Source organism: Coffea eugenioides, chromosome 2, assembly GCF_003713205.1.
Source record: "Coffea eugenioides isolate CCC68of chromosome 2, Ceug_1.0, whole genome shotgun sequence".
Taxonomy (NCBI): Eukaryota; Viridiplantae; Streptophyta; class Magnoliopsida; order Gentianales; family Rubiaceae; genus Coffea; species Coffea eugenioides.
The window spans coordinates 6,729,269-6,753,539 of NC_040036.1; the positions used below are offsets into that span (position 1 = coordinate 6,729,269).

At 36.5% G+C, this 24,271-nt stretch overlaps 3 protein-coding genes across 3 annotated transcripts; all 3 read right to left on the reverse strand.

Annotated features, from left to right (window-relative positions):
* Positions 1-2,722: 2,722 nt before the first annotated feature.
* LOC113761721 (30S ribosomal protein S31, chloroplastic) lies at positions 2,723-3,632 on the reverse strand. Its single transcript, XM_027304827.1, has 3 exons — positions 3,337-3,632; positions 3,146-3,210; positions 2,723-3,060 (listed from the first exon to the last, which is right to left on the reverse strand). The coding sequence occupies exons 1-3, from the start codon at positions 3,596-3,598 to the stop codon at positions 2,932-2,934; spliced, it is 456 nt and encodes a 151-aa protein (XP_027160628.1). The 5' UTR covers positions 3,599-3,632; the 3' UTR covers positions 2,723-2,931.
* A 399-nt stretch (positions 3,633-4,031) lies between these two features.
* Positions 4,032-9,617, reverse strand: LOC113763160 (anthranilate synthase alpha subunit 1, chloroplastic-like). Its single transcript, XM_027306893.1, has 11 exons — positions 9,134-9,617; positions 8,736-8,920; positions 8,439-8,628; positions 7,289-7,440; positions 6,674-6,789; positions 6,329-6,575; positions 6,183-6,239; positions 5,932-6,084; positions 5,637-5,717; positions 5,289-5,375; positions 4,032-4,679 (listed from the first exon to the last, which is right to left on the reverse strand). The coding sequence occupies exons 1-11, from the start codon at positions 9,315-9,317 to the stop codon at positions 4,278-4,280; spliced, it is 1,854 nt and encodes a 617-aa protein (XP_027162694.1). The 5' UTR covers positions 9,318-9,617; the 3' UTR covers positions 4,032-4,277.
* A 9,081-nt stretch (positions 9,618-18,698) lies between these two features.
* On the reverse strand, positions 18,699-24,078 carry LOC113762608 (probable zinc metalloprotease EGY2, chloroplastic). Its single transcript, XM_027306139.1, has 14 exons — positions 23,970-24,078; positions 23,702-23,851; positions 23,497-23,563; positions 23,338-23,376; positions 23,089-23,184; positions 22,749-22,799; positions 22,524-22,634; positions 22,164-22,238; positions 21,975-22,080; positions 21,746-21,839; positions 21,331-21,484; positions 19,915-20,122; positions 19,480-19,640; positions 18,699-19,263 (listed from the first exon to the last, which is right to left on the reverse strand). Exons 2-14 carry the CDS (start codon positions 23,845-23,847, stop codon positions 19,015-19,017), a joined length of 1,557 nt encoding a protein of 518 aa, XP_027161940.1. The 5' UTR covers positions 23,848-23,851; positions 23,970-24,078; the 3' UTR covers positions 18,699-19,014.
* Positions 24,079-24,271: the final 193 nt, after the last annotated feature.

Genomic DNA, 24,271 nt, shown 5'->3' on the forward strand with positions numbered 1-24,271 from the left:
AAATCTCCCCCCCCCCCCCCAAGAGGCGGGGTTTTTCTCCATTTGTTTTCTCCAATTGGACGCTCTGCAAAATTTTTTTGGTAATTTGATACATGTGTAATTTTTGTAACAAATAAGCAAGACTGACTACCTTCCTTCTGTGAGTCTGAAGTAGGACTTGGTCAATAGTTGGCGTCTGCAAAGATGTTGAGCACCCAAGCAAATGGACAAATGGTAATATTCCAGAAAACTTCCTTATGCTGTTGCTTATCTACTATTTATTCTTAAAACGGTGTGATTTTTGGTAAGCAGCATTAATCTGAAATTGCATTGCCTTTTGGATTTCTGATCAACGTTACCATGTCCAGGAAGCCATCATGAGTAGTTTTTTCTTTCTTTGTTTGATTTCCTGCAAGGAATTGGAGGAGGTGGATGCGTCCAGAAATAATTTATTCTAGATTATGATCTTTCGTTGTTTTTTCAGTTGCTTAAGTTGCTTTAGTTATGGCATGGAACATGTTGTCAGAATCATCATGCATCTAAAGATTGTTAATGGAAGTTAAGCGGCAAGCCTGTAAAAAGTTTGCAAATTAGGGTGAGGGAAGTTGCCATAAAATAGTGGAATGCCATCAGTAAAGAAGTATTGGAAGGAAAAAATGGAAGCTTTAAACTCTTTTGTTTTGATTGTTTGGTAGAGTTTATTGACATCCACTTTGTGCAAAGATGCCCAATTGGAACTCTATCGATGCAGTTGTTTTGGATGGGAACTTGTGTTCTCCTGAGTTTTCCTGAAACTCAGTTGCTTTCCTTGCATTGGCACCCTTAATTATTGCGGAGATCTGAATTGGAAAATGCATTATATCAACTCATGTGATTGATTACAGGTTGGTTTAATAATCAGATGAGCCGTATTTGCTGATAAAATCGTGTTAAGTGCTTCTCGAGTAGTTACAGGTTCCTGCTATCAAGGCAATTCTTTGATAGTTGAATGACTTTCCGACTATCTGCATGGAAATTACCATAAAATAACAAAGATGGCAATTCTTTGATAGTACCGTAACATGTTGTCGTGGAAAACAGGCATGTAATTAGCTACTTGTGGCATGGCTTAATCACCATCCATGTGCACTTTTGGAAGAGATGAAGTAGTTGACCCATTTTTGCCATCTTGTTTAGACGATGTGTTCAAATTAGTGAATCACTTTCACGAAGAGCACTACTTAGTGGGATTAAATACACATGGATGGTAAGCTTCTAACTTCAACGGGTGATGCAATGTTTAAAGGGCAAACTTGCACCAGCTCAGAAGTTAAGAAAGAAGAAAAGAGATGGTGCAGCTGACTGCAGTCCTGTCATTTGCTTGTTTACACACCAATGCTGTGAATTATATCAGCCATGATTTAGACTGTTCGACAATGTTCTGAGAGATGAAATTTACGAAACTGGTCTGGCCAGGCTGATCGAACTTGCGTCAAGCTGCATATATGCTACGAAGGACAGGTAAGTGGCCACTTAAAACTCCTTGTTAATTAGCCAGTAAAAACGGGATTTAGACGTAGCTTGGTGGTTAAAGATTCTTTCCTCTTTCCACTCTTGCCAGCTTTTTCAGCCCATCTATTTCCTTCTCAAAAACAGGAAAATACCACACACCCAGCAAAAAGAAAAAAGACATAAACGAGGTTCAGCTTTGCTGATACCCATATAAATATGGTGTCATTCATTAGATTTAGAACGTTAGAGAACTGATAATGCGATTCTCATGGAGACTATAATGACATTTTTCTGTTAGTTTGCCCCGTTTGGATTGTATTTTTCATGATTTTTCATGGAAAAATTACTGTATCGATTTGATGTTCGTGAGAGAAAAAGGTAATAGAAAAATGTGATCACAGAAAACGACGCAATTTTTCGGCAGAAAATGACAACCCAAACAGGGCAACACCAGGATTAGCAACAAAGGTAGCTTCTCTTCTTAAAGTCATCACATCTACTGAAGTTTCTTGTAGCCAGTCAAGCAGAGCAGAACTAAAACCTAGTACTAGTAGATAGAATGAGTAATCCAGTTCAGATATGAACCGTGACTTTGAAGATTTTCCCGCCATTGCCTCCATTGGCCATGTCAAGTGTGAGCGAAAACTTGCACAAGGGACTGACACAAAGGCTTTAGTAGAGTAAGACTGCATGTTAAGGAAGACGTAAAAGCAGAGGTCGACAGTTGAGAAATAACTGAATGATGCGGGCAAAGCAAACAAATCAAATTCCACAGTCCGGTCGGTTAAATAGGAAAATTATATGCCCTAACCGTATTCTGGCATAATCTGCAGTAGCCCTCAAAAAGAAGGAAGCATCAAGTGTACGGACACAAGAAAATCAGGGAGAAGATATTTGCTGCTGAAGATTTGAGAAGTGGGAAAGGAAATCGAGCTTGTAATTTACCTCACCAGCCAGAACTGCAATCTGTTTATTGCAGAAAGCTCAACTTAGCATGAGAGATAAATAAATCTACAGAGACTGCTTCTGACCATAGGCAACACAGCTCGCAGCCATTTTCCGGCATCAGACAAATTTATTGCCCAAAGCCTCCGCTCAGCATCAGCTTCCCAAAATCTTAACACCAGGTTCACAACCTTGCACCTTGACGAAAATCATTCTACCTGTCCCATACTATATTTTTTTTCTTTCCTCGACCTAAAAGGGTGGACAATTAATTGTCCAGAGCTCGACTTACAAATAAGGAAAAATGGGGTAAAATTGAAGTGATGAGTGAATAAAATAGTAGAAATTGCAGTCCATACTCCATAGCTTAGAGAACGCTGAAAAAGACAGTGGCAACAACAAAGTAATCAAGGTAATGAAATTGCATGAGAGATGATGAGAGCGTAACTGCAAAAGCCACATGTAAGCTCAGAATTACACAACAAAAAGGAAAACCAATTAAAATCCGTCATCTGCTCAGCCTAGAGACTCGTCAATCTCAATCTTAACAACCTCGCCGTCGTCGTATCGATCTTTCCTGGGGGGCGACGGAGGTACAGCAACCCTAGGTGGTCCTCTCCCTTTCTTCTTGTTCTTTGGCCTCGCCTACGGACACAGTATATCCATATTCGAGAAAGTAAATAACTCCTGTTGAAAATATAAATAAGGAAATATAAATTAGTTCACTCACGTTTCCAAAGGAGTGATTGAAGCGTTTGCCTTTTGCAGTCTTTTTGTCTCCTCTTCCACAATAAACTGAGAGGCCAAGAAAATAATTCAATTACTTTAGCAACTGAAGAAATAGACGCATGTGAGATCGAGTTCTTTTTTTCTTTTCTTTTTGGGGTGAAGGATTAGGAGATATAATTAATTGATACTTACTGAAAGGGAGTGTTGAAGAGGCGGGTGAGGAGAGTGAGAGTGAAGTTGAGAGGGAGGAGGAGGAGGAGGAGGAGGAGGAGGACGAAGAAAGCAGGGATTGAGGACGAGACAAGGAAGGAGATAGAGGAAAACACAAGGCCGTTTGAGAGGCTGCCATTGGGACTGCTCCAGCTAACAGAGACGCCATTGTTGATGCAGCGCTGAAGAAGATGAAAGATTGCAGACAATCCCTCCGTATTGGCCGCTTAAAAATTAAAACCATTAACTTTCGGATAAAATGCCGTCAAGTCAAGAAGGATGAAGTGTCTTTTTTTTTTTTTTGGGAATTCTTAAATTACTAGTTTAGATTTTGGGCTTGTTTAGATAGTTTACTTTGTGGGCGGGCTTTGATCCTCGATGATGATGGTTGGTCCTAGGGCCCAACTCCTGATACTTGGGAGAAACGGGCAACCGTTTGATCATCAAAATGAAAGCGTTGCTTGCCCCCTCCCGGTGGTGCCCTTCAATAATATTAATGATTCAATTAACAAAGATTTCCCACAAGGATTATGTTAACAATACGTATGTTGATGATTCTTTGTTTTTCTTTCCAAGTTCAAACCTCCTCCTACTTTTTCCAGCCCGTAAGCAACATTACATCACTTGAGTTCTTTGTGAAACGTGCACTTTTCTGAGCTTCACAACCAGACCAAGAGTTCCAAGTCCTAACAAGGAAGGAAGTTGGGCTTTACTTAAAAGAGACTACAAATTATAATGCTCCATCAGAGGCTTCGGAGAATACAGGTGCCTAATTCCAGTTCTACAAGTTTTTCAGTAAATTGCAATATACAACAATGATGGAACCCATGACTCACAGAAAATGATTTCTTTTCAGCCCCACGGGGGATTTTATAATACAGACACCACCATATTCCTTCAGTAACTCTACAGTCCCAAGTAATTCAACTTTCCACCTGCAATATCGACCTTTTTCTCAGTACAGGGGTGGGAAATGAACTCTGATTGGGTTTGATCTCTTGTTCTCTATTCACAAATGCAGACTCTGCCAACTCAATGGCGCGAGCAAGACCGGCAACTTTGTTTTCACACTCCATCTGCTCATCCTCAGGAGTACTATCAGCTACAATTCCAGCTCCAGCTTGGAGGTGAGCAACCCATTCCTGACGTTTGTTGGAACCTTGGTATGAATACATTGTGTCATAGTGGACTCCAGTTGGGAATACAATTGTCCTGAGAGCCAAAGCAATGTCCATATCGCCAGAAAATGAGATACCGCCAAATCCACCACTGTAAGGCCCCCGCCTCGCCACTTCTAATTGATCAATCAGTTCCATGGCCTTCACCTGTGAGACATTGCACATGCTGGTTAGAGGAAACAGGGAAACAACTTTATGCAACAAAGCTTGGAGAGATGTTTAAGTTCGCATGAGGATTTCTAGTGCTGGATGTTATTATTATGCTTGAGAAATGATCCTTCAGTTACGTAAAAAGCCACAAAAGGCAATGACACTATTTTGAATATTCAACTTCAATTTTATTTCCTTGTATATGAGAAAACTTCCAAATTTCAGATTTTAAAGCTGGAATGTATGTTAATCAGAAGGCAAGGCATGTCTCCAGTTTAAATAAAAAAAGAATGACGCTTCCAAGTTTAGCTTAGTTTACAAGGCATCTCTTTCTCCTCAATTTCTCATTTGTATTGGCAGAGAGAGAGAAAGAGAGACCTACATTTGCAGTCCCACAGCATGGCAAAAATAGAAGCACACCAGAACACTAAACTATCACCTTACTATTAGGATGTCAAATTTCAAGGTAACCATACCATATCTAATTTTAGATTTCTTGATTGTTCTTTCTGGCCCTTGGGTGAAATGACTAAATCATTTGGAAATTTTTTGCTAGTAATTCAATTTAAAAATACATTGGGCACAAAGTAAGGATATAGTACTAACTTTTGGTGCTCCACTAACTGTACCAACAGGAAGTGCAGCACGCAGTGCATCCCAGCAAGTAAGATGATCAAGCAACTCCCCTGTGACCTGTAATAATGTCCCAATGGTTTTAAACAAAATGGTTACTCAAATAAAGCCTTCTTCAACTCTCATGAGTTTATGAAGGTGTTATGAGGCCAAGACATTTAAAGCTACTGAAATGAAACAACTTCTACCCGCAGGAAAACCGGCAACTCTCTAGTATGAAAACCAAACTATATTGTCCATACTATGTAATTACTGCAACAGGGATGAACAATTTTATTTGAAAAACTGATAGTCAACAAGGCTTTATGATGATATTCTCACCGTGGAGCTTATGTGCATCACATGGGAGTACCGCTCAACAGTCATAAGTTTTTCAACATTTACAGAACCTGGCTTCGAGACCTACATTTGACAAATCTTATAATGTTACTTATGACAGTGTAGAGAAAGCATAGAAAAATATGGAAGATCCAACATACGTTTTCTGAAAAGTCTGCAATAGATACCATATGTTTAGGGCAGGGAGCAGATCATATTTACAAACTCCCAAATATAAACATTAATAACAAAAATGCAAGAAAATTTTTTACAAGAGAGTAAAGTAAGTCAGTAAAACCTTTCCCACATCATTACGGCCCAAATCGACCAGCATTATATGTTCTGCACATTGCTTTTTATCTTTTAAAAGCTGCAGCTCCTGCATCTCATCTTCATGAGGTGTCTTCCCTCTTCTTGTAGTTCCAGCCAATGGTCGATTAACAACCCTTTTCTGTCAATAACATTGATACATCCACATTAATTCTGTATCAAGAGCTGTATACTCAAGGCCAAAGTTTAATGATTTTCAGAATTTAATCTGTAAATAACCTTCTTGACACGAGTAAGAATTTCTGGGCTTGAAGCAACATGAATACTTCCTCTAGCCTGATCAAATAATGAAGACACCATAGTTGGAAAACTTACTTCAGACAATTAAGAGAATGGATGTTCTTTGTATTAATAGAAGTACTAACCTGCAAGTAAGCCATGTAGGGACTTGGATTTATTACTCTCAGTGCTCTGTAGACTTCAAATGGATCAGCAAATGTTCTCTTCTCAAAGCGCTGACTTAAAACAATCTGAAAAATATCTCCAGCAAGGATATGCTCCTTTGCCTGTATGACAGCCTTCTTGTACTCTTCTCTTGTCATGTTACTCTTGTTCAGAGAGAGTCCAAAATTGTTAGTCCACAATTCAACAGATCCTGCTGATAGCCTTGGACTGAAAATGGAAATTTAATATGTTATGATACAGAAGATGTAAAATCAAAATTGAACCAAGAAAATGTTATGATATAGAAGATTCAAACAGTAACTTACGGATCAATATTTTGTACTTTTGACATTAGTCTTTCCAAGCGTTTCATACCACTAGTGTAAGCCTTCTCTTTTGATGGATACTGATCTAACTGCACCCAGTGGATAACATATGCTTTCTGCATGAACAAGAAGGATTCTTAATAATCACTCAGGAAGAATTTCCGAAACAAATGCAATTGGGTGAGCCCTGAGAGAGATCACGGTGACCATAACTAATATATAAGGGTAAAAGCTATTTTCCGTCAATCTAGATAAGAGGCTAAGACAAGCTGGTTCATGTTCAAGAACTATTAAGGGAGGATAAAAATAGTGGTTAGTGACCTCCCACGTTCAATAAAGATTCCATGATATAACAGCTATTAAGATGAAACTCACTAAAGCTTAGATTGTGCATTAATACATTAGCATAGATCTTATCAAATTGTCTTTACTACCATAAAGCTGGCTGAACTCAGCTAACAAAACAATGTGAACAATCAAGTTTAGACCTCCTTATAGGTAATTGATTAACTTGTACATTCCATTCACTGTCTGGACTCATTATACAACACAAAAACTGAAAGAATTAGACAAACACAGAAAGGCATGCACATGCAGAAAGTGACACAAGAATACCTTCTCTACATGATCAAATACTATCACATCATCATACAGCCCCAGATGAATGTCAGCAAGGCTCCTATCATCGCGTGGCGCCTGAGAGAATGGCAGCTTCTTCTTCTCAAGGTACCTAACAGTGTCATAAGAAAAATAACCAACCCATCCACCTGCACATGATGCCCAAAGAACTCGTAATTAAGTATACAAGAAAAGTTGTAAACCTAGCAATACAGTCTCCACTTTTATTTCTGTTCACCTCTCAAGTAAGAGCCTACTGTACAATTTTTCACAGAAAATTCGTTTCAAACATTGACTTTATGTCTAAAATGCAGTAACTCTATCAAAAGACATGTCAGGCACAAAAGAAAGCACATCCAAAACAGGAATGAATAGAAAAAATAGCTACTTCCGAACTAAATTCATCTACTCCCAGTAATGGAAGGTAGTTGGGAAAGTAAGAGAAACATAATAATACCAAAAAGTGTGTGATTCTTCGAAATATATGGATGTCCATGATTATTGTCCCTGTATTAAATAAGAATTTTGACGTCTAACATTCCGATGCCTCCACCAGTTCAGTCAAGAAGAGTGCCACTGATGGAGAAGAAACAGCAAGTTTCTGGGACACACTCAAATTACATCTTCTACTTTCTACATTTGAAGTCACTAGATACTAATTTCGGTAACAGAGAGAACCCATAAAACCTCTCCATTACAACGGCCAAATTCCTGTCTATCACAAAACAATCTTCATCCATGGCTACAGCCTGCTGGAACACAATTCTGGGAAGGAAAAGCCCAAAAGTTTATGTCCATCACAAATCTTACCCTAACTCCTTCACGGAATCCTCATAATCTGATGTGCAAAAACATTACTTACTGTTCTTACAGAATAAACAGGAAGTTACAGGATACAACCTCAAAAAAGGAAAAGTATTTCACGAGTTTACTCAATTATGAAACTTCACGTTTTTATTCGAACTTCAGAAAAGTTTTTTTTTTTTTTTTTGAATGATGCACAATTAAATTTTGTTTTAAAAGAAATGGAAAACCTGAGCCGACTTGAAAACAAAAGAATAGACAGATAAATAAGAATATTCTAGTTAACGAGTCCAACTAGAAAGGAAAAACGAAATTACTGGTCCGAGTAATGTTAAAGTCATACCACAAAATGTATCAGGAAGTTCACTAATCAACTGAGGCTTCCAACTTTCAGAAATTTCTCTAGGAATCGTCATCGGGTCCTCCACAACAATCTCCTTCAACTTCCCTCTGTAGTGATCCAAGATGGTGACATCATTTTCTTTTGCCACGATTTCCACCGCTGGCTGAGCACCGACCACGCTGTACCGACCCTAACAATTCCCATTTTCAACACCAGTTAAACCAAAAATCTACAAACATCATAAAACACATGCTATAATGGAAAAACCATATTCTGAAGGGGAACATAGAGGCTTACAACATGGGAAGTTCGGAAACCAGGTTCTACGGACTCGAAAAGAAAGCTAGGAGCCTCCCGGTCGTCTTCTTTAACTAAGCAGCGGTATGCAAGCACGGGAGTCAGATGATCCGAGAAAATACATTGGTAGAGCGGAATGACATTTCCATGTCTGGAAGCTTCCATAAATCTTTTTTTATCCGTCACTGAATAAATTGAGAACACAAAAGAATAAATAAAAAAGATCCACGATTGAAACAACCATGTAATTAAAGCATAGTTGAAAAATGAAGCGACATTTTAGGGATAACGATACTATTTATGGCAGCGTTTTCACCTGCACGAGTGAAACAAAAATCATGAAGTCCAGCACAGATTATACAGAAACAATTTGAGCATTAACCAATGAATGAGCGTACCTGGAGATGAAGACTGGAGAGAGCAACATTGGAGTGAAGGAAGGGAGCGACGAAGAGAGAGACGTGAGCTAAAGCTGTGACTAGGGGAGAATTCGAAGGAAACAACCGGACACAAGCGGCGGTTCACCGGAGAAAACCGGTAATTGGCAGGAGAAAGTCGATTGGGAGCATGTAGGGCTTGCATTATTAGTTTTTTTTTCTCTTTAATTATAACGGCTTAGTGCATTCAACCGTCTGAGGGACTCAGAAGAAGGAACGGAAACCAATGCTGAAAATGTGAAATGCAGCTTATTACACTTCACCGTCTGCGAATGCAGCTCAGAGCAAATAAGGACAGGAAGGACAGCGGTGAGGGCACCAGACTCCAGAGGAGATTTGGGGGATAGTACAACTAAGAAGAAGAGAGTTTAGGAATCTGGTTGAGAGTTGAGAGTTGAGACTTGAGACGGTGCGTCTCGTCTCGAAGTTGTGTCGGATTTTTTTATATCGAGCATGTACTCAGTACTCCTAATATGCACCGCTTCCAAGCCATTAGCCACTCTATTTATAGTCACACGCCTCTGCCCATTTACTCCAGAGGGCCTGTTTAACTGGGGCGAAACTTTCACACCAAAAATGTGAAGAATTAATTTTTAGGATTAATTACAATTTGCTTCCTTAAACTCGACCCTTTATAACATTTTGCCCCCATAAACTTTAAATATATATACTTTGCCCCATTCATTGACTAGTCAAATATTAATGATGAATTCTCCATCCAAAATTTTAACAAAATGGCATTAATGCCCTTACATAATAGTTCTACAATAATGCTATACTTTTAATCGGAATATAAAACATTTTGTTAGAAAAAACACAAAGTCATATGATTTAAAAAATTTAGAAATAAAAGATGGTATAATACCAAAGAATTGAAAATTTTTTTATGGAGAAAAAAAGAATTTAAAAAATCCTAAAACATCAGCACAAGTTTTCCATTACTTATCTTTATTCCTTTAAATTGTAAACGGATTAGTTTTGATAATTTTCATTTAATTTGCAGCTGTCACAAGATTTTCACGAGTCAATAAAACGTTATTTGGTAATTTTATATCACATTCATACGTTGCTTTGTATTTTATTTGCATTCTACATTCTACATTTTTTTAAAAAAATTTAAGTTCTCTAATACATTTTTATTTTTAATTATGTTTTTTTCTCTCATATCAAACACATAAAAAGTGCTACAATAAAAAAAATAAGCAAATAATTTCATTCCAAATGCACTATTAATTTTATTTCATTTAAAATAAGTATTGCTATCGACATTGAGATAAATACATTGAGTTGGTTAAATTCTTTTTTGCGAATTATCTAATTCATTTTAAGGCTAAAAGATCGAAATGCCTCGTGTAATTGTATTTAGATGCATTTAGCAACTATAAAAAAAATAGGTGTTTATTATGTTATGAGTGTTTAAGAATTAGCCAAGGATATTTTTGTCGTGAAAAATATAACTTCATCTTAACTCCTTCAAAAAGTTGACTATAAAGGGTAAAGTATATATATTTGGAATTTGGAGGGGCAAAGTGTTACAAATATCCAAGTTCAAGGGAGCAAAATGTAATTAATCATAATTTTTATACATTCATTGTGTATAGACTTTTTAATTAGTGCGAAACTTCACGCGAAAAATATAAAGAATTGATCTTTTATATAATGATAATGTATATACTTTCAGCATGATCTAGATTTGAATTTAAAATCCAATCCTATGTAGATTACTCGAATATATGCCTTCTTTTAGCACAACCATGACGACTTGTAATCCATATACAAAACTTGATTTTACAACCGTGGAGACAGTTTTCTCTGGCCTTCATCTCTAGACAAAACCATGAAACGAACAACTATTAATATAATTTAGGTAAATGAACTAGTCATTAAGCTATAAACCTTCAATTTATGTTAAGTTTTATATGCCGACTTATCTAATGATGTCGTCATTAGGTAACTGTATCCTTCCTTCATCAAATGATAATTGATCATTTATTTGAAGGCATTCTAGAAATGTTAACAGATATAATTTACAGATTTTTCACCTAATATGAGACCAAAAATGATAAACAAACAAATGATGTTTAGTTAAGTTTTATATGCCGACTTATTTTTCGATGCCATCATTAGGTAACTATCTTTCCTTCATCAAATAATAATTGATCATTTATTGGAAGGTTTTCCAGAAATGTCAACAAAATGTAATTTATAAATTTTTTCCCTAAGATGGGACCGAAACAGATAAACAAAAAATAAAACAAAATGGAGAAATTTTATTACAATCTAAATCAATTATTAGTTTGGCATAATTTTATTTGAAGCATTTTCATTGGTTAAAAACTAGTAACTATTAGGTTTGATTGTAATAAAGATTTTTTTCAGACAAAAACGTAGGTTTGACACGCAAAGAATACTAGTTCTTTTTACGAAATTAATGAAATGATTAGTATGAATATCCATTCGTCTCCCCAAAAGATACATTGAAACATTCATCTTTAAAGGTTCATTGGAATAGCATCTTCTTATAGTTTGTTTGTTGGTTCATTATGGAGCTAAATTCATGTATTTGAAGTAGTAAATTCATGTACTTATATATTCATGCTAGTACACATACCTTTGATCTTGTATCATTTATGAATAGAGGTATATAAGACTCATTTGTAATATTTGAATAAAAAAACATTCTCACTATTTCCTTTTCTCCGTTCTACAATCTTCATTTTCTACTTGTTAGTAATTTATTTTATTAATTTCACAATAGTTTATTTAATATTAATGAATTCTCAAAATTCATACGTCTCTTTTCTCAACCTACACTAAACGTCTAAAACAAAAAAAGCAGCACAGAACTCGGGTTTAAAAACCCCCGATTGAAAGACATTATGACATCTATTAGCATTCCACACTTTTGTCTTTTTTTCTTTTATGCTCCTCCGTCCCACTTTGATAATTATGTTTTCCTTTTTCATCTGTTTCAAATTATAATCCACTTTTCAATTGAAGAATGTGGTTATCTTTTAATTTCTCTAAATACCCTTATTCAATGTAAGTTGTTAGCACAATAAATTATCTTATTTAATATAGATTGTTAGTATTAAATATAACGTATCTCATTAATGCATTTAGATTTTTCAAAACATATTGATATATAAAAAGCCAACTTTATTTAATGTAAGAGTATTTTAGAAAAATAGCAATCTAAATTTTTTTTTTTAATAAAATTAATTATTTCTTTTAAAACTGTGTGAAAAAAATTAGAACTATCAAAATATGACAGAAGGAGTACAGTTTACTATTTGGGTTTGTTTATCTATTTGCATTCAAAAGCGCATACACGCTTTTACTCTTAACTTTTACCTGCTTTTGGAGTTCGGAGGATCAGTCGACATCTGCTCAAAGAATTCCCACGTGTTCACTCGAAAGATTGATGTTCGTGGATTGACATGGAAGAGGGCATTAATTGTACGGTGCTGATTGTTAGTCCGCCATAGCTATCTTATTGCTGTGTTAATAGTGGTATATCCGAGAAATTGTTTTTGAATAACAACACAATGGGCCATGGGGAAGAAAGGTATGCTTTTGGGGGTAGTCTAGGAATTTCATTAAAATTGCAGGCTGACAATCATTAAAATTTTAACAGTCAACGTCAACTGACTAACGAGAGGGTGCATCTGTTATACTTTTTTTTTTTTTTAAATTTGAAGGATTTTTATGTAGTTTTGCTAAACCTTAGGGATTAAATAGTAGCTTGATTAAATTTCAAGGAAAGTAAATGTAATTAACCCAGAAGATTATCATAGGCTGCAAAATCAGATTCTTTTTTATTTCTTTTATTAATACATATTTAACTTCATACTTTTGTTTCAATAAAGATAAGAAGATGAATGTGAAATCTCTATACTTCAGTATAGAACCTCTTAAATCTCTATGATTATCTCTATGGTTTGATAAAGTGTTGCCTCTAGCGGATTGGAAACTTACCAATATGTAGTAAATTACGTGACCTATTAAAATCATTAATTCCAAGAATCATGAAGGCTTATATAGGATGGTGCAGGGTGGCTATTAAGTTGTAAGGATTTATTTTAGCAAGTGTCCTCAAATACCACTCATTAACGCACACATTACATTTGCTTATTTTTTAAGTTTAAAACCACCGATGTCGGTCCAATGGTCAAAACGTGTGTTTAAAAGTCTTCGCCGTTATTAAGTTCAAGATTAAAATAGAAACACACTCTTTAGAAGACTCTTTATTGTATTGTCAAGCAAGCAAGCTTCTTTCCTTTTCAGCGAAAAAGAACTAAGACGGGGGGGATCGAAATGGGTCACAATATGGTCTCCTAGAATCTTGACGGTCGGCACTTCTCGAAGACTTTTCCGCCGAAGTAAATACTTTCCCACGTTTGTTCCCTTTATTTTTTCTTTTTTTTTTGACATCGACGGCCGGTGTCGATCGTCCTGAAAAAACGTGACAATTGAATCAGTGCAAAGCCTCAAGCTGCGCCGTAATATCGTCCGTAACCAGTGTTGTTAAAACTGCGTATTTTTATAGAAGGCATCCCAATCCGAGACCGAGAGTGGTTTTCAATTTTCACTTTTCAGAACTTGGCTATCATCCCCACGAACTTTCAGAAGAAGAAGAAGAAGAAGAAGAACGGGACACGAACTTTCGATGAGATCTCTAAGAAAAGATCCCCATTTATCACGTGTTATTACGTGTAGGTGGTAAGCAAACTTATTTAACTAAATTTTAGCTCATATCTGTTCATGAATAGATGGATATGGATATTTTAAATTTTTATATATAGATATTATTGGGTAACCTATTTTTTAAATGGATATTATTGGGTAACTCACCAAATTTAATTAATTCATTTAGAATTATCTTTTCTCAATCCTCCTCTCATTACCCACCGAATTTTTTTTTTCAAATTCTTCATTTTGTCATTACTTTTGTTTTATTATTATTATTATTTGTTGGTTTTATCTTATCATTTCATTTTCTCTTAGTTTGTTAACTTGTTAATTTTTCAGTATTACCAATTTATAACAAGTTTTAACTTTTTTTCCTATCTTTCCAAAATAAAATTTTAAATTTACACACGAAAAAAATGCTAAAAGTTCAAAATTTTTGAAATAAGTTTTTATGTTAACTTTTATAGTACTTAGTTTAGATTTTTATATTTTTATTGTTCAATTATTAAATAGTATGTAATTTTACGACATAAAGTACGGATGGAAAAAAATTAGTAATTAAGATGATTGAACATTATAAGTAAATACTTAAAACTAATGATGGGTGCAATGGGTGGTATAAAATTGATAACTTAGTTTACAAATATAAATTTAAATGAGTTTATAAAAAATTAAAATAAATTAGTTACAAATGGATAATTGGGTTACCCAATTCATTTTTTGACTTATTCATTTATATCTATCTAATTAAATGGATATAAATGAGTTGATTTATTTATACCAATTACCCATTTTAACCAATCCAACCCCGTCCAAATCACTCATTTGACACCTCTACTATTAAGACATAGGATAACAAATTAACAATAAACTAATCAACAAAGTAGACGAATTACTTCTTAGAAGAGTCTCATTATTTATTTATTTACTTTTAGCGTCTATTTATTGCTGATTGATTGTGCGCCAAAAGAAAGTTCATGGAGTAATTATTGTTGAATACATGTTCTCATTAATTTTTTCCAATTGGTTACTGAACAAACTCCAATTAGTAATATTGCTCTCAAAGTTTGTTGTACCAATGAGAACTAGGATTCTTATCATCAGCAAATACACCTATGAATTCAAGTTTTTTTTAATGTATTTTACTGAGAAAGCCTTGTTTGAACAGCAATTTTTCAAAGAAAATTTGTTACGTTTTTCGTGAACATATTTTTCAATCATTCTTTTATCTTACATATATCAAATCGTTACAGTAATTTTTTTTTACAAAAAATTCCAAAAAAATGCAATCCAAACAAGACCATGCATGCCCCCGCGGGGTAGCTCGAACGGTCCGCTCCCCCTCCTTATGGTATGGCGACCTTCCTGACTTGTCCAGGATTCGAGTCCCGCTGTTAACGTGTTCGGTGTGGAGTGGGGCTCCTCTCCTGGGCCACAGGGGATTAGTCAGGCCCCGTAAAAATTGACCCGGACACCCCTGTGTCGACAAAAAAAAAAAGAAAAAAGACCATGCATGAATTTTCGCCACAATCCGGTAAAAAGCCGCAGCATTATCTACGTGTTGACGCTTCGAACCACTTCAAAGCTTCCGTCATCTGCTCTGTGCAAAAATCCTGGTCATCATATAAGCAAAGTTTTAGACTTTTAGTTAGTTCCGTTGTTAAACTTTTATTCTTCTCTGGGGCTACGTGATAGGACCGGAGCAGCTAAACGAGTTCAACTTCGACCGTACACATCCGGATGACGGCGTTTGAGATCTTTTTGAGGGATATTTTTCCCTTAAAGATATGGACGCTCTAATTTGTCCTCGTTTTTTTCATTGAGTGCCGCCACAAATAAAATCGGCAATAGCTTTTGCGGCAAAATCGTACTCTCAGTTTTTTCTAAGTAGCGTGAATATTACACATACTTAAGCATGAGACGGTGACCCAACTGATCAAATTTCTATTCGTTTTGGATTTCGATGACAGTAAGCTATAGCAGATTGAATGTACTTACTAGATTGCATAAGTGTATAGATTTAATTTGCCGACTCATATTCTTAATATATCAGAACAAGAATATTTTGTTTGGATTACTTTTTTTTTTGGCAAAAGATTTTTTTTAATTTCATATACATTAAATCGAGATAATATCTTTTTGTAAAAAAGATTTTAAAAAATAGTGATTCCAACGTGCTCTAAAAATGCATGTACTAATGATATTTTTCGTGCTAGCCATGGTACCAACATCCACATGAAACTCACTTCAAATTTATGCGCCGGCCATCAATTAACCTGCATGGCCAGTCTGATATAGATAGATCTTCCGTATCTGGCACTTTGAATTACGTACTTTAGCTTAGTACTTTCAAGCTAAACACCACCAAAAAATCATCTACATAGCCAGGTCGCGAGCGACGCGGGTCGGGTCCGAATTAGTCGGGGCAAAGTTTCGGATACCGGGTGGGCAACCAAAAAAAGAAAACCAAAAAATCATCTACATTTTTTTCATTATGGGTTTACATGGTTACATCGAATATAGCAAGCCTATTACAATTTACAAGTCATGCTAGCATCCTTTTGTCATGGAATCCCAGAGTCTAGAGAAAGACCATGAGAAGACGGTGAAGGAAACCAAATTGAATTTCGCCCTAGAAAACACATGATACATATATTCATCATGTATCATGTGAAATTGACACCACAGTAACAAATATCCAGCAGATATCACGCCAAGGTCCCTCGCAAGAATTTGATATCCAAGAAAGTTACGCCAGTACACACTCTATACTCTGGAGTTTGGTAATCTTTATGAACTTTAAACTTGTTGAAGGTTTTTTGCTACAAACTAAGGTCACAAACGAATCGAATTGCTTGTGAGTCAAAATTCGACTCGAGTTCGGTCAATACTGAGTTTGAGTCCAGTTCGAGGTAAAAAATATTTAATTCGTTAGCTTGCGAGCCAGTTCGATTATATATATATATATATATTATTTTAATAGTAAAATTACATATAAATTTTTACTATTTTATTATTTGTTAAGAAAATTTATTATTTTATTTATTTTTTAAAAAATAATTTTTTTAAAAAATTGAGCTCGAGCTGTTACATTAATAAAATAATTTTTTTTTTTTTAAATTTGAGCTCGAGCTATTACTTTGAGAACTCAACAAACTCAAGTTTAAATTCGAGTTTGATAAAACTAAGTCGAGACTCGATTCGATTAGATCAAAATTCAATTTGATTCAACTCATTTGCAATCCTACTACAAACGATGATGACGTCTAGACGGAAATGCTTAAAAGTACTTCTTTCCTTAGATCGGTTACGCTAGCCATCCATTTCCATCTTGTTAACTTTTTCTTCTTATAGTCAAAAAAGAAAAAATAGAAAAGATCCCTCATTGTATCATGTTTGATACACGTTCTGCCCTTTTTCTTTTTTCTTTTTTTTTTTTAAATAGGACTTATCAATAGGTAGGTATTAAAGGGCAAAAATAAAAAAGGAAAAAAACTCTGCTGCGCAAAGCATCTATCATGATGGCTAGCGTAACAAACGCACAGCCAAGAGCTATCGTCTCATTCAACTTGAACAGTCTTCACCCACCATTCCCAGCTGGATCTGCCCAACTAATCAAACATTAAATGCGAAATTCAGTTAGCAGTTACATCTTCTTTTGTTATACAGAATTATTTCACCTGTAAATGAGGCGAAAGAGATAAAAGTACTAATTCTCTCCGCTCTCGATCGCCTGGCGGCGGTGGGTGGGGGAGCAAGGGATATGCGCATTCATGATTCATTACAAAGGCTTCGGACTTAAAAAAGACGGATATCAGTTGAAAAACGGTTGAGCTCTAAATCAGTTTGGATAATGTAACGGCGTGGACCAACATCGGAACCAATTCGTCCTGCCCACCTACAGACTGTAAAGTGAAGAAGCTTTGAAACCGAGTCTTAAATGAATGGTTTCGTGTTTTTAACTACTTTGATCTATTGCAGAAAATCATACTACTGCTATATAGCATCTGAAGAACGTGTCTTTGTATTCTGCAACACAAACAAATTACTACTAAAATAAAATGCTGATATTGTTCTAGTGTTTCGTAGGTTGATGTGATTATTTTTAAAAAATTTCTGTTGGGAAAAAAAAAAAAAGAAATGTGACAATTGGCCGGAGCTCAACTATTGAGCCCAACAGTCTACGGACATAGTTGTAGTGTTCTGCCGCTTGAACATGTGGGCGTCATTCTCATTCTGGCAGACGAAAATGAAGTAACAGAGATTCAGATAAAGCCAATCCTCCCCCCCCCCCGCCCCCCCGGGCCCGCAAAACAAAAAAAACCAAAAAACCAAAAAATAAAACTAAAAACTTAAAAAAGAGATCGTCTGGATTATCCCTGTATCAGCAATTGGCAAATTTACCTACAATTAATAATAAATAAATAAAAGACTTTTAGTTGATAGACTAGATCAGATGGATAGACTAGTTGCATGTTTTGTTTGTCCCATTCCCAATTTTTCGGTTGAATGAATGTAGTTAGGAAGAAGATTGCATGCTTCACCAATTGTGTACAAAGACCTGGCGAGCAAACAACTCTGCTCTATATTTCAATAGAGAAATGATCAAATCAAGCTTTCTAGTTAATGAGTTTCTGTAGCAGCTATGCTTCCCATAAGTGACTAATTGGCTGCATAGATGAACAAGGCACCGTAGCAAGGACCATGCTACGATGCTCAGTGAGAAGACCGTTGCATACTAAGAAGTAAACCGACCCTTGAAAGCAATGCTTAGTTTTGTGATCATTTCCAAGTTCCACAAGTGAATAAGATGAAGGCTGCAACAAGTAAGACATAGCCTGAGATCCTCATTTCATATCATTCATTGAACGTGGCAAATAGGATATAACATAAATCAGAATGGAAAAAGCAGCACGGCTTCAACCGTCTTGAATATGTACACCAGATTTCCCCCTTATCTGATTACATTGTGGAACAATTATTTGGAACAACTCATCCCCTTCCAGGAATAGGAATTGTTCCATCTACGAGACCATAATGTACATCACTTTGTCTGAATGATACTAGTTTATAACATGCTGATTCTCACGAGCCTAAATGGGCTATTGAACAAAATTTCCTACTCTTTTAACTCTTTAACTAATACAGCTCTAGAAAGTAGAAATGGCTTCACTAGTGAAAGGGAAGGGGTATGGTAAGTAAACCAACAGGCCTAAAAGCAAAACAACAATTCCAAGGGTGATATAAGTGTTGTCTGGATCAGTAATTTCTTCAGACAAAGGAGCTATTGGCCCTCTCTGCAAGATGAATATCAGAACCACCCAGTAAAATGCCACATCATTAAAGAGTGAGGCTATTCCAAGGAGCCCAATAGCCGCTGCACTCAAGCGAGCTGAAGCCTGCAAAATAATTAAGATTCATTAATTTAACATTCATATGGTGTTATATCTTTATGCCAGTATCTACTGCTTCCAAAAAACGACTAGGTTACAAGTCCAATAGAACTAGGTGACATAGCATGTCAATAGCTCTTCGTGCTTAAGATCACTTTGTTTCCCTTATATTTCTCCTCATCAATGCAGCATGGCTAGAGGAATGAAGTTCTAGTCACATACCTTCCTTCCCCACATGGCAAAAGAAATTCGGCCACCATCTAATTCTCCGGCGGGAATGCTGTTGATGGCATTAATTAGTAGTCCAGCCCATGCCCAGAGTACAAGTGGGTTTACAGATATTGCGGTGCCTTCCTTGAGGACATCTCCAAGAAGTAGCTTAGCTGTAAATGAACAAAAAGAAAGAAGAGGTTTCAGGCCTTCACAGTTGCAAATTTATTACAGGACACAGCTTGACACTTGTATCGGAGCTTCTGCAGTAATTAAACCTAATTGCGTGCAATTATAGATGTCGATAGCAAAAAGAATGAACACATAAAAAGTCAACAGGAAAAAAGCAAAGAAATTATTGTGGCTCGGGTATCCAAGAAAGCTCACTCTTGTGCCTGAAACATATGCTGTAAGGCCTCAAAAAATCTTTGTCAGAAAATTGCTTACCAATGCCCCCAGCTAGAAGTGAATCGTGGAAGACACTAGCATCGACAACAACACCAAGACCATCACTTGGTGGCAAGATAAAACCTAAAAGCAGGAGAAGAACCCCCAAGGAGAACCCAGCTAATGGTCCAGCTGCTGCAAATTTCAAGAGATCCTCCCGCTTCTTCACAATACTCAAAATCCTAGTTATAGCACCAAAAGAGCCTATCTGCCACCAATGAAGCTCTTTCATTAGACATGCTCTGGCTTCAATGAACAAATAAGTGCAGACGGAGGAAACAAGAGGGACAGGAACTCAGATAAGACTGCAACTTAGATTTTCTGGACTCTCCTTGACAAACAAACAAATCAAAAAACAATGAAGAAGCAATGTATATTTGCTTCTAAAGTAGGCATGAAGATTGAAGCAGGCCCAGCTAGGCGTTTGTGCTGATGTAGTGGCTAAGAGCTATGTTACTTGAACCCCGGTATGGATGGATGTTGGATTCGGATATGTGTCTAAGTGTCTAATTTGTCAACTATCTAAAATTAGGATACGGGAACACTTCTAAAGACTCAGACATGGGTATGTGCGTGTGCAGCAAAATATCTAGTAAATATAAGAATTATACAGTACAGCCAACATACAAGTCACAGCTCACTCAGGATTGGAGAATTCTAAAGTAACCAACAAGTCATGGCTCAAAAGGGTTCTAGTGCAATAAGGATTCCAATACAACAAGTCTTCTACATCTATGAGTTTTCTCAACCAGGTCTCCTCCTCTTCCTTCAACATCAGACCTCACATAAGTCAAAGTGTCCAAAAATTTTTCAAACTGTCAGACACATATCCCAAACCAGCACCAGTGTCATGTCATGTTGACACAGGTACTTTGGGGTAAAATAAAGAGTCCAAGTAACATAGGCTATAGATTAGGCCAGGATTGAACACTGTTTAACTCAGAAACTATGGACTTTTGCTTCAACCACAATCCAGAACCACTTGTCAAATCCTCAAAGTGCTATTAACTTTAAAACAAGTGTCATACAGATGAAGTTGGATTGCAGGTCTTCAACAAAACAGAATCTATTGCAAGGCCAAGCTCTACAACAATTTGATCCCACTGATATCTAATTGAGATCATCAGCACATAGATAAACAGCTCTAAAATAAGGAAAGCCAAAAAAAGAGCTTATGCACTATTCATACCAGATGAACAAGGCATGATACAAATTAAATTTACTCCTAGTTAAACCTTCGATGTCAAAACCTTAGAACATGCTAAAGAATGAATAAATGACATCCAGAACTAAACTCAATGACAGCAATATCTATTGATTCTGAATCTTATGATAACAGAGAGAGGGGGAGAGAGAGAGAGAGATGGAATATAAGCCACCCTCCAGTATAAGGCGTAGAGGAAGGGGATACCTCACCTGCCAACTAGGGATAAAATACGGCACTCCTAGCTTGATTCCACTTTCACTTGCTACTAAAATGTGGCAGACTTCATGGGCACCAAGAACAAGTAATGTTACAAGGGCACCAGGAAGGCCATCCTTCAACAGTTCGAGATTGTCAAAAGTCAATCTGAAGAATGACAGGAAAAATCTTGTAATCACTAAATCTAAATTCAGACTCTTGTTACATGAGTGCCACCCACAAGAGAAAAAGATGAAAAAAAAAACAGACAAATGAAAAACATAACCACGCAATCAGTAGAATTAAGGGGATTCCTTGCCCAAAACTTAAATCAAACTGTTTGTAGTAATTTTGCATAAGGCCAGATACTCCTAAGCACAACAAGCCTAACCTAAACACATTGCATATACAGTTTGATGGAGTACGCACAAGAAGTTTGATTGTAGTGCTGGTACATTTCGAAGAAGTAAGGTGAACAAGGTGACTAATCCAAAAGCCCCTGCTGCAAACCATTCTGGAAGAGCTGCAGAATTCGAAACCAAGTTATGGTCATGCATCAGATCTAGGTGTTTCAGGTTCATCTTGTCTGGATAGACAACCGTGTTGGAAATTTTGGTAATTCGTTTCTGGAAGGAACTCTGCATAGAGAAAAAGTTACCAGTGGTATCTGGTGGCAGGGATTTTCTGGGAACCACAACCGCCACAGGCTTATCATCCTCTGGATTGATCAAAAGGAAAAGCTTATATTCATCTCCAAACTTGTCCTGTGCATAAAAAATGGATCATTTTGGAAAGTCCAAGGCCACAGAACTGCTCAAACTCCAATTCTAGGAGCAAATACACCCACCTCCATTCTCTTTGTTATCTTCTCATAACTTTTTGTAGCTTGCCCACGTAGGTTTCCCTTGAATAGCACTCCACCCTTTAAAAGTTAATTTTTAGGGTCACTAAGAAAGAAATACCAGAGATTGACAACTTTGTCCACTCCATATAATCAAAAACATTAGATTAGAGCAGCATCAGAGTAAACGAGGTAAATGTATATTACTTTTTGAAGATCTTTCACTGGTTCATGAAATTTTACCTCCATATTGCACGATGAGATTAACGAAGATATACTTTAGAGAGCAGCAAAGCCCTTTGTGTTATCCATCTTCAAACAAGAGATCGGTCATTCTATAAAAAGTCAGCTACCTAACTCACTCACCTCATAGGGCTCCTGGCCAGTGACAAAAAAGGTATCAAAACCAAACACTTGATCTCTCAGAACATCAATTGTTTCCTTTGGGATCCTAATTGATTCATCAAGTTGCTGTGGCTGTTTAGATCATATCACAGGGAAAGAAAGAATTCAAATTAAAAACTTCATGCCACATAGAAAAGGGTATGTAAACCCATATGATGTTTCATCAGTATCTCTAGTTCCTATCACCTTCACACCTGGCAGAGGTGATCCAATTGAAACTTGTAAATCCTCGCCATCCTGTAAGAAAGGTGTCAACAGAAACAAAGTTAAGAAATAATTCAGAAGCCGCACAAGGTGCAGGCATCCGTTCCAGAATGTTGTTTCTCCATCTTGTCAGTCTTTACAAGTAAAAAAAAAGATTGGGGTATAAAATTCCAAACCCACTATTGGCAGATATAAGAACAGATTATCAACTGGGAAAAAAGGAAGGCTCAAGCGTCAAGTCTAGGCTATGAATCAAGAAATAAGTAATAACTAAATAACCCAAACAAAAGCAATGACGGCATAAAACTAAGATAAAATGCACCTCAGCTCCTCCCGTCTGAGCATCGGTTTCAGGACTGTGCTTCACTTCTAGGCTATTAGACTCGAGCATGCCTGTCTCGGGAGACTGGTGCGTATCCTAATACAACAGTTTATAACCATCAGAAACACTACCTATTCCAAAAGTACAAATGAATTTTCCTCAGCACAGTTCTTCGCATCGTACAAAATAAAAACCAACTACAGAAATAATCACATGATCAGAGTCATTTCCCACAACTAACTCACTCACCGACTTCAGCTGATCCTCCTCTTCATGTACGCTTTGGTCCTATATTATCAGAGTGGGAATACAAACCACGTCACAGGGAAAAAAGTATCAGCTGTTTCGACTCACATATACTTTATAGGACAAATATCTACTTGAATCAACATAACTACTGAACTTTACCGTCTCATTATTATCGCTTTCAGGATCAATATCCGTCTCACTCATTCTACAGACAACTTTTCCATTTCTACGGAACAAAGAAAGCACAATCATATACTCATTCAATACAAAAGAAACCCAGAAAACTCAAGGGATAAAATACATACATATAAAAACATATAAATTCCCGGAATATAATCTGCATACAAGGTAAGTTTCAGGTTACCTGCGTAATTGGGTAGCCAAAAAATGGGCCTTCAATTTACGACTAATCACCGGAGGAAAAGCTAACGGCTGGGAATGGATTACAGAGCAAGAGCCGCACTGGGATAAAGGCAGGAGACTTGCTTGAAAACTCGCCCCCAAATTCATATTACTAGATGAGTTGAATGAAAAACAAGATTATGCGTACATTGATTTATTTATTTATTTATTGGGAGTAAATGCAGGGTTCTGACAATTTAATAGGTGAAAATCAATTGTTTTGCTTAAACCTTTGCTGGGAGATTGGGAGGTTTTGACAGAAATATCTTATCCGTCTTTTTCTCAAGGGAAGAATATCTCTGGACTGGAGTTCGGTGCCGTATTTTGTTCCTTTTTTTTTTTTTTTTTTTTTTTTTTTTCTTGGTTTCAGAATTTTTGTTCGTTGAGGTTTCGCCCGCCTAAAAATGAGAAATCTCTGTTGAGCTGGGATGGTTCTCGTTGGAAGGCTAAAACTTTAAGTGACTAATTACATTGAGCCACGTGTCACCACAATCCTAATCCTTTTTCAGAACTGGGCCTAATTGGGCTCGTG

What these genes read in the sequence shown, in the direction of transcription:
- LOC113761721 (XM_027304827.1), bottom strand. Translation starts at nt 3,598, where the DNA reads ATGGTTTTAATTTTTAAGCGGCCAATACGGAGGGATTGTCTGCAATCT. An exon ending in CTCTTCAACACTCCCTTTCA is followed by an intron (nt 3,211 to 3,336) that starts GTAAGTATCAAT and finishes TTGGCCTCTCAG; the next exon opens with TTTATTGTGGAAGAGGAGAC. An exon ending in TCAATCACTCCTTTGGAAAC is followed by an intron (nt 3,061 to 3,145) that starts GTGAGTGAACTA and finishes CTGTGTCCGTAG; the next exon opens with GCGAGGCCAAAGAACAAGAA.
- LOC113763160 (XM_027306893.1), bottom strand. Translation starts at nt 9,317, where the DNA reads ATGCAAGCCCTACATGCTCCCAATCGACTTTCTCCTGCCAATTACCGG. An exon ending in TTCTTACTCGTGTCAAGAAG is followed by an intron (nt 6,085 to 6,182) that starts GTTATTTACAGA and finishes TGTTATTGACAG; the next exon opens with AAAAGGGTTGTTAATCGACC. An exon ending in GCCGTAATGATGTGGGAAAG is followed by an intron (nt 5,718 to 5,931) that starts GTTTTACTGACT and finishes TGTCAAATGTAG; the next exon opens with GTCTCGAAGCCAGGTTCTGT.
- LOC113762608 (XM_027306139.1), bottom strand. Translation starts at nt 23,847, where the DNA reads ATGAATTTGGGGGCGAGTTTTCAAGCAAGTCTCCTGCCTTTATCCCAG. An exon ending in AAAGCGATAATAATGAGACG is followed by an intron (nt 23,377 to 23,496) that starts GTAAAGTTCAGT and finishes CTGATAATATAG; the next exon opens with GACCAAAGCGTACATGAAGA. An exon ending in AGATAACAAAGAGAATGGAG is followed by an intron (nt 22,081 to 22,163) that starts GTGGGTGTATTT and finishes TTTTATGCACAG; the next exon opens with GACAAGTTTGGAGATGAATA.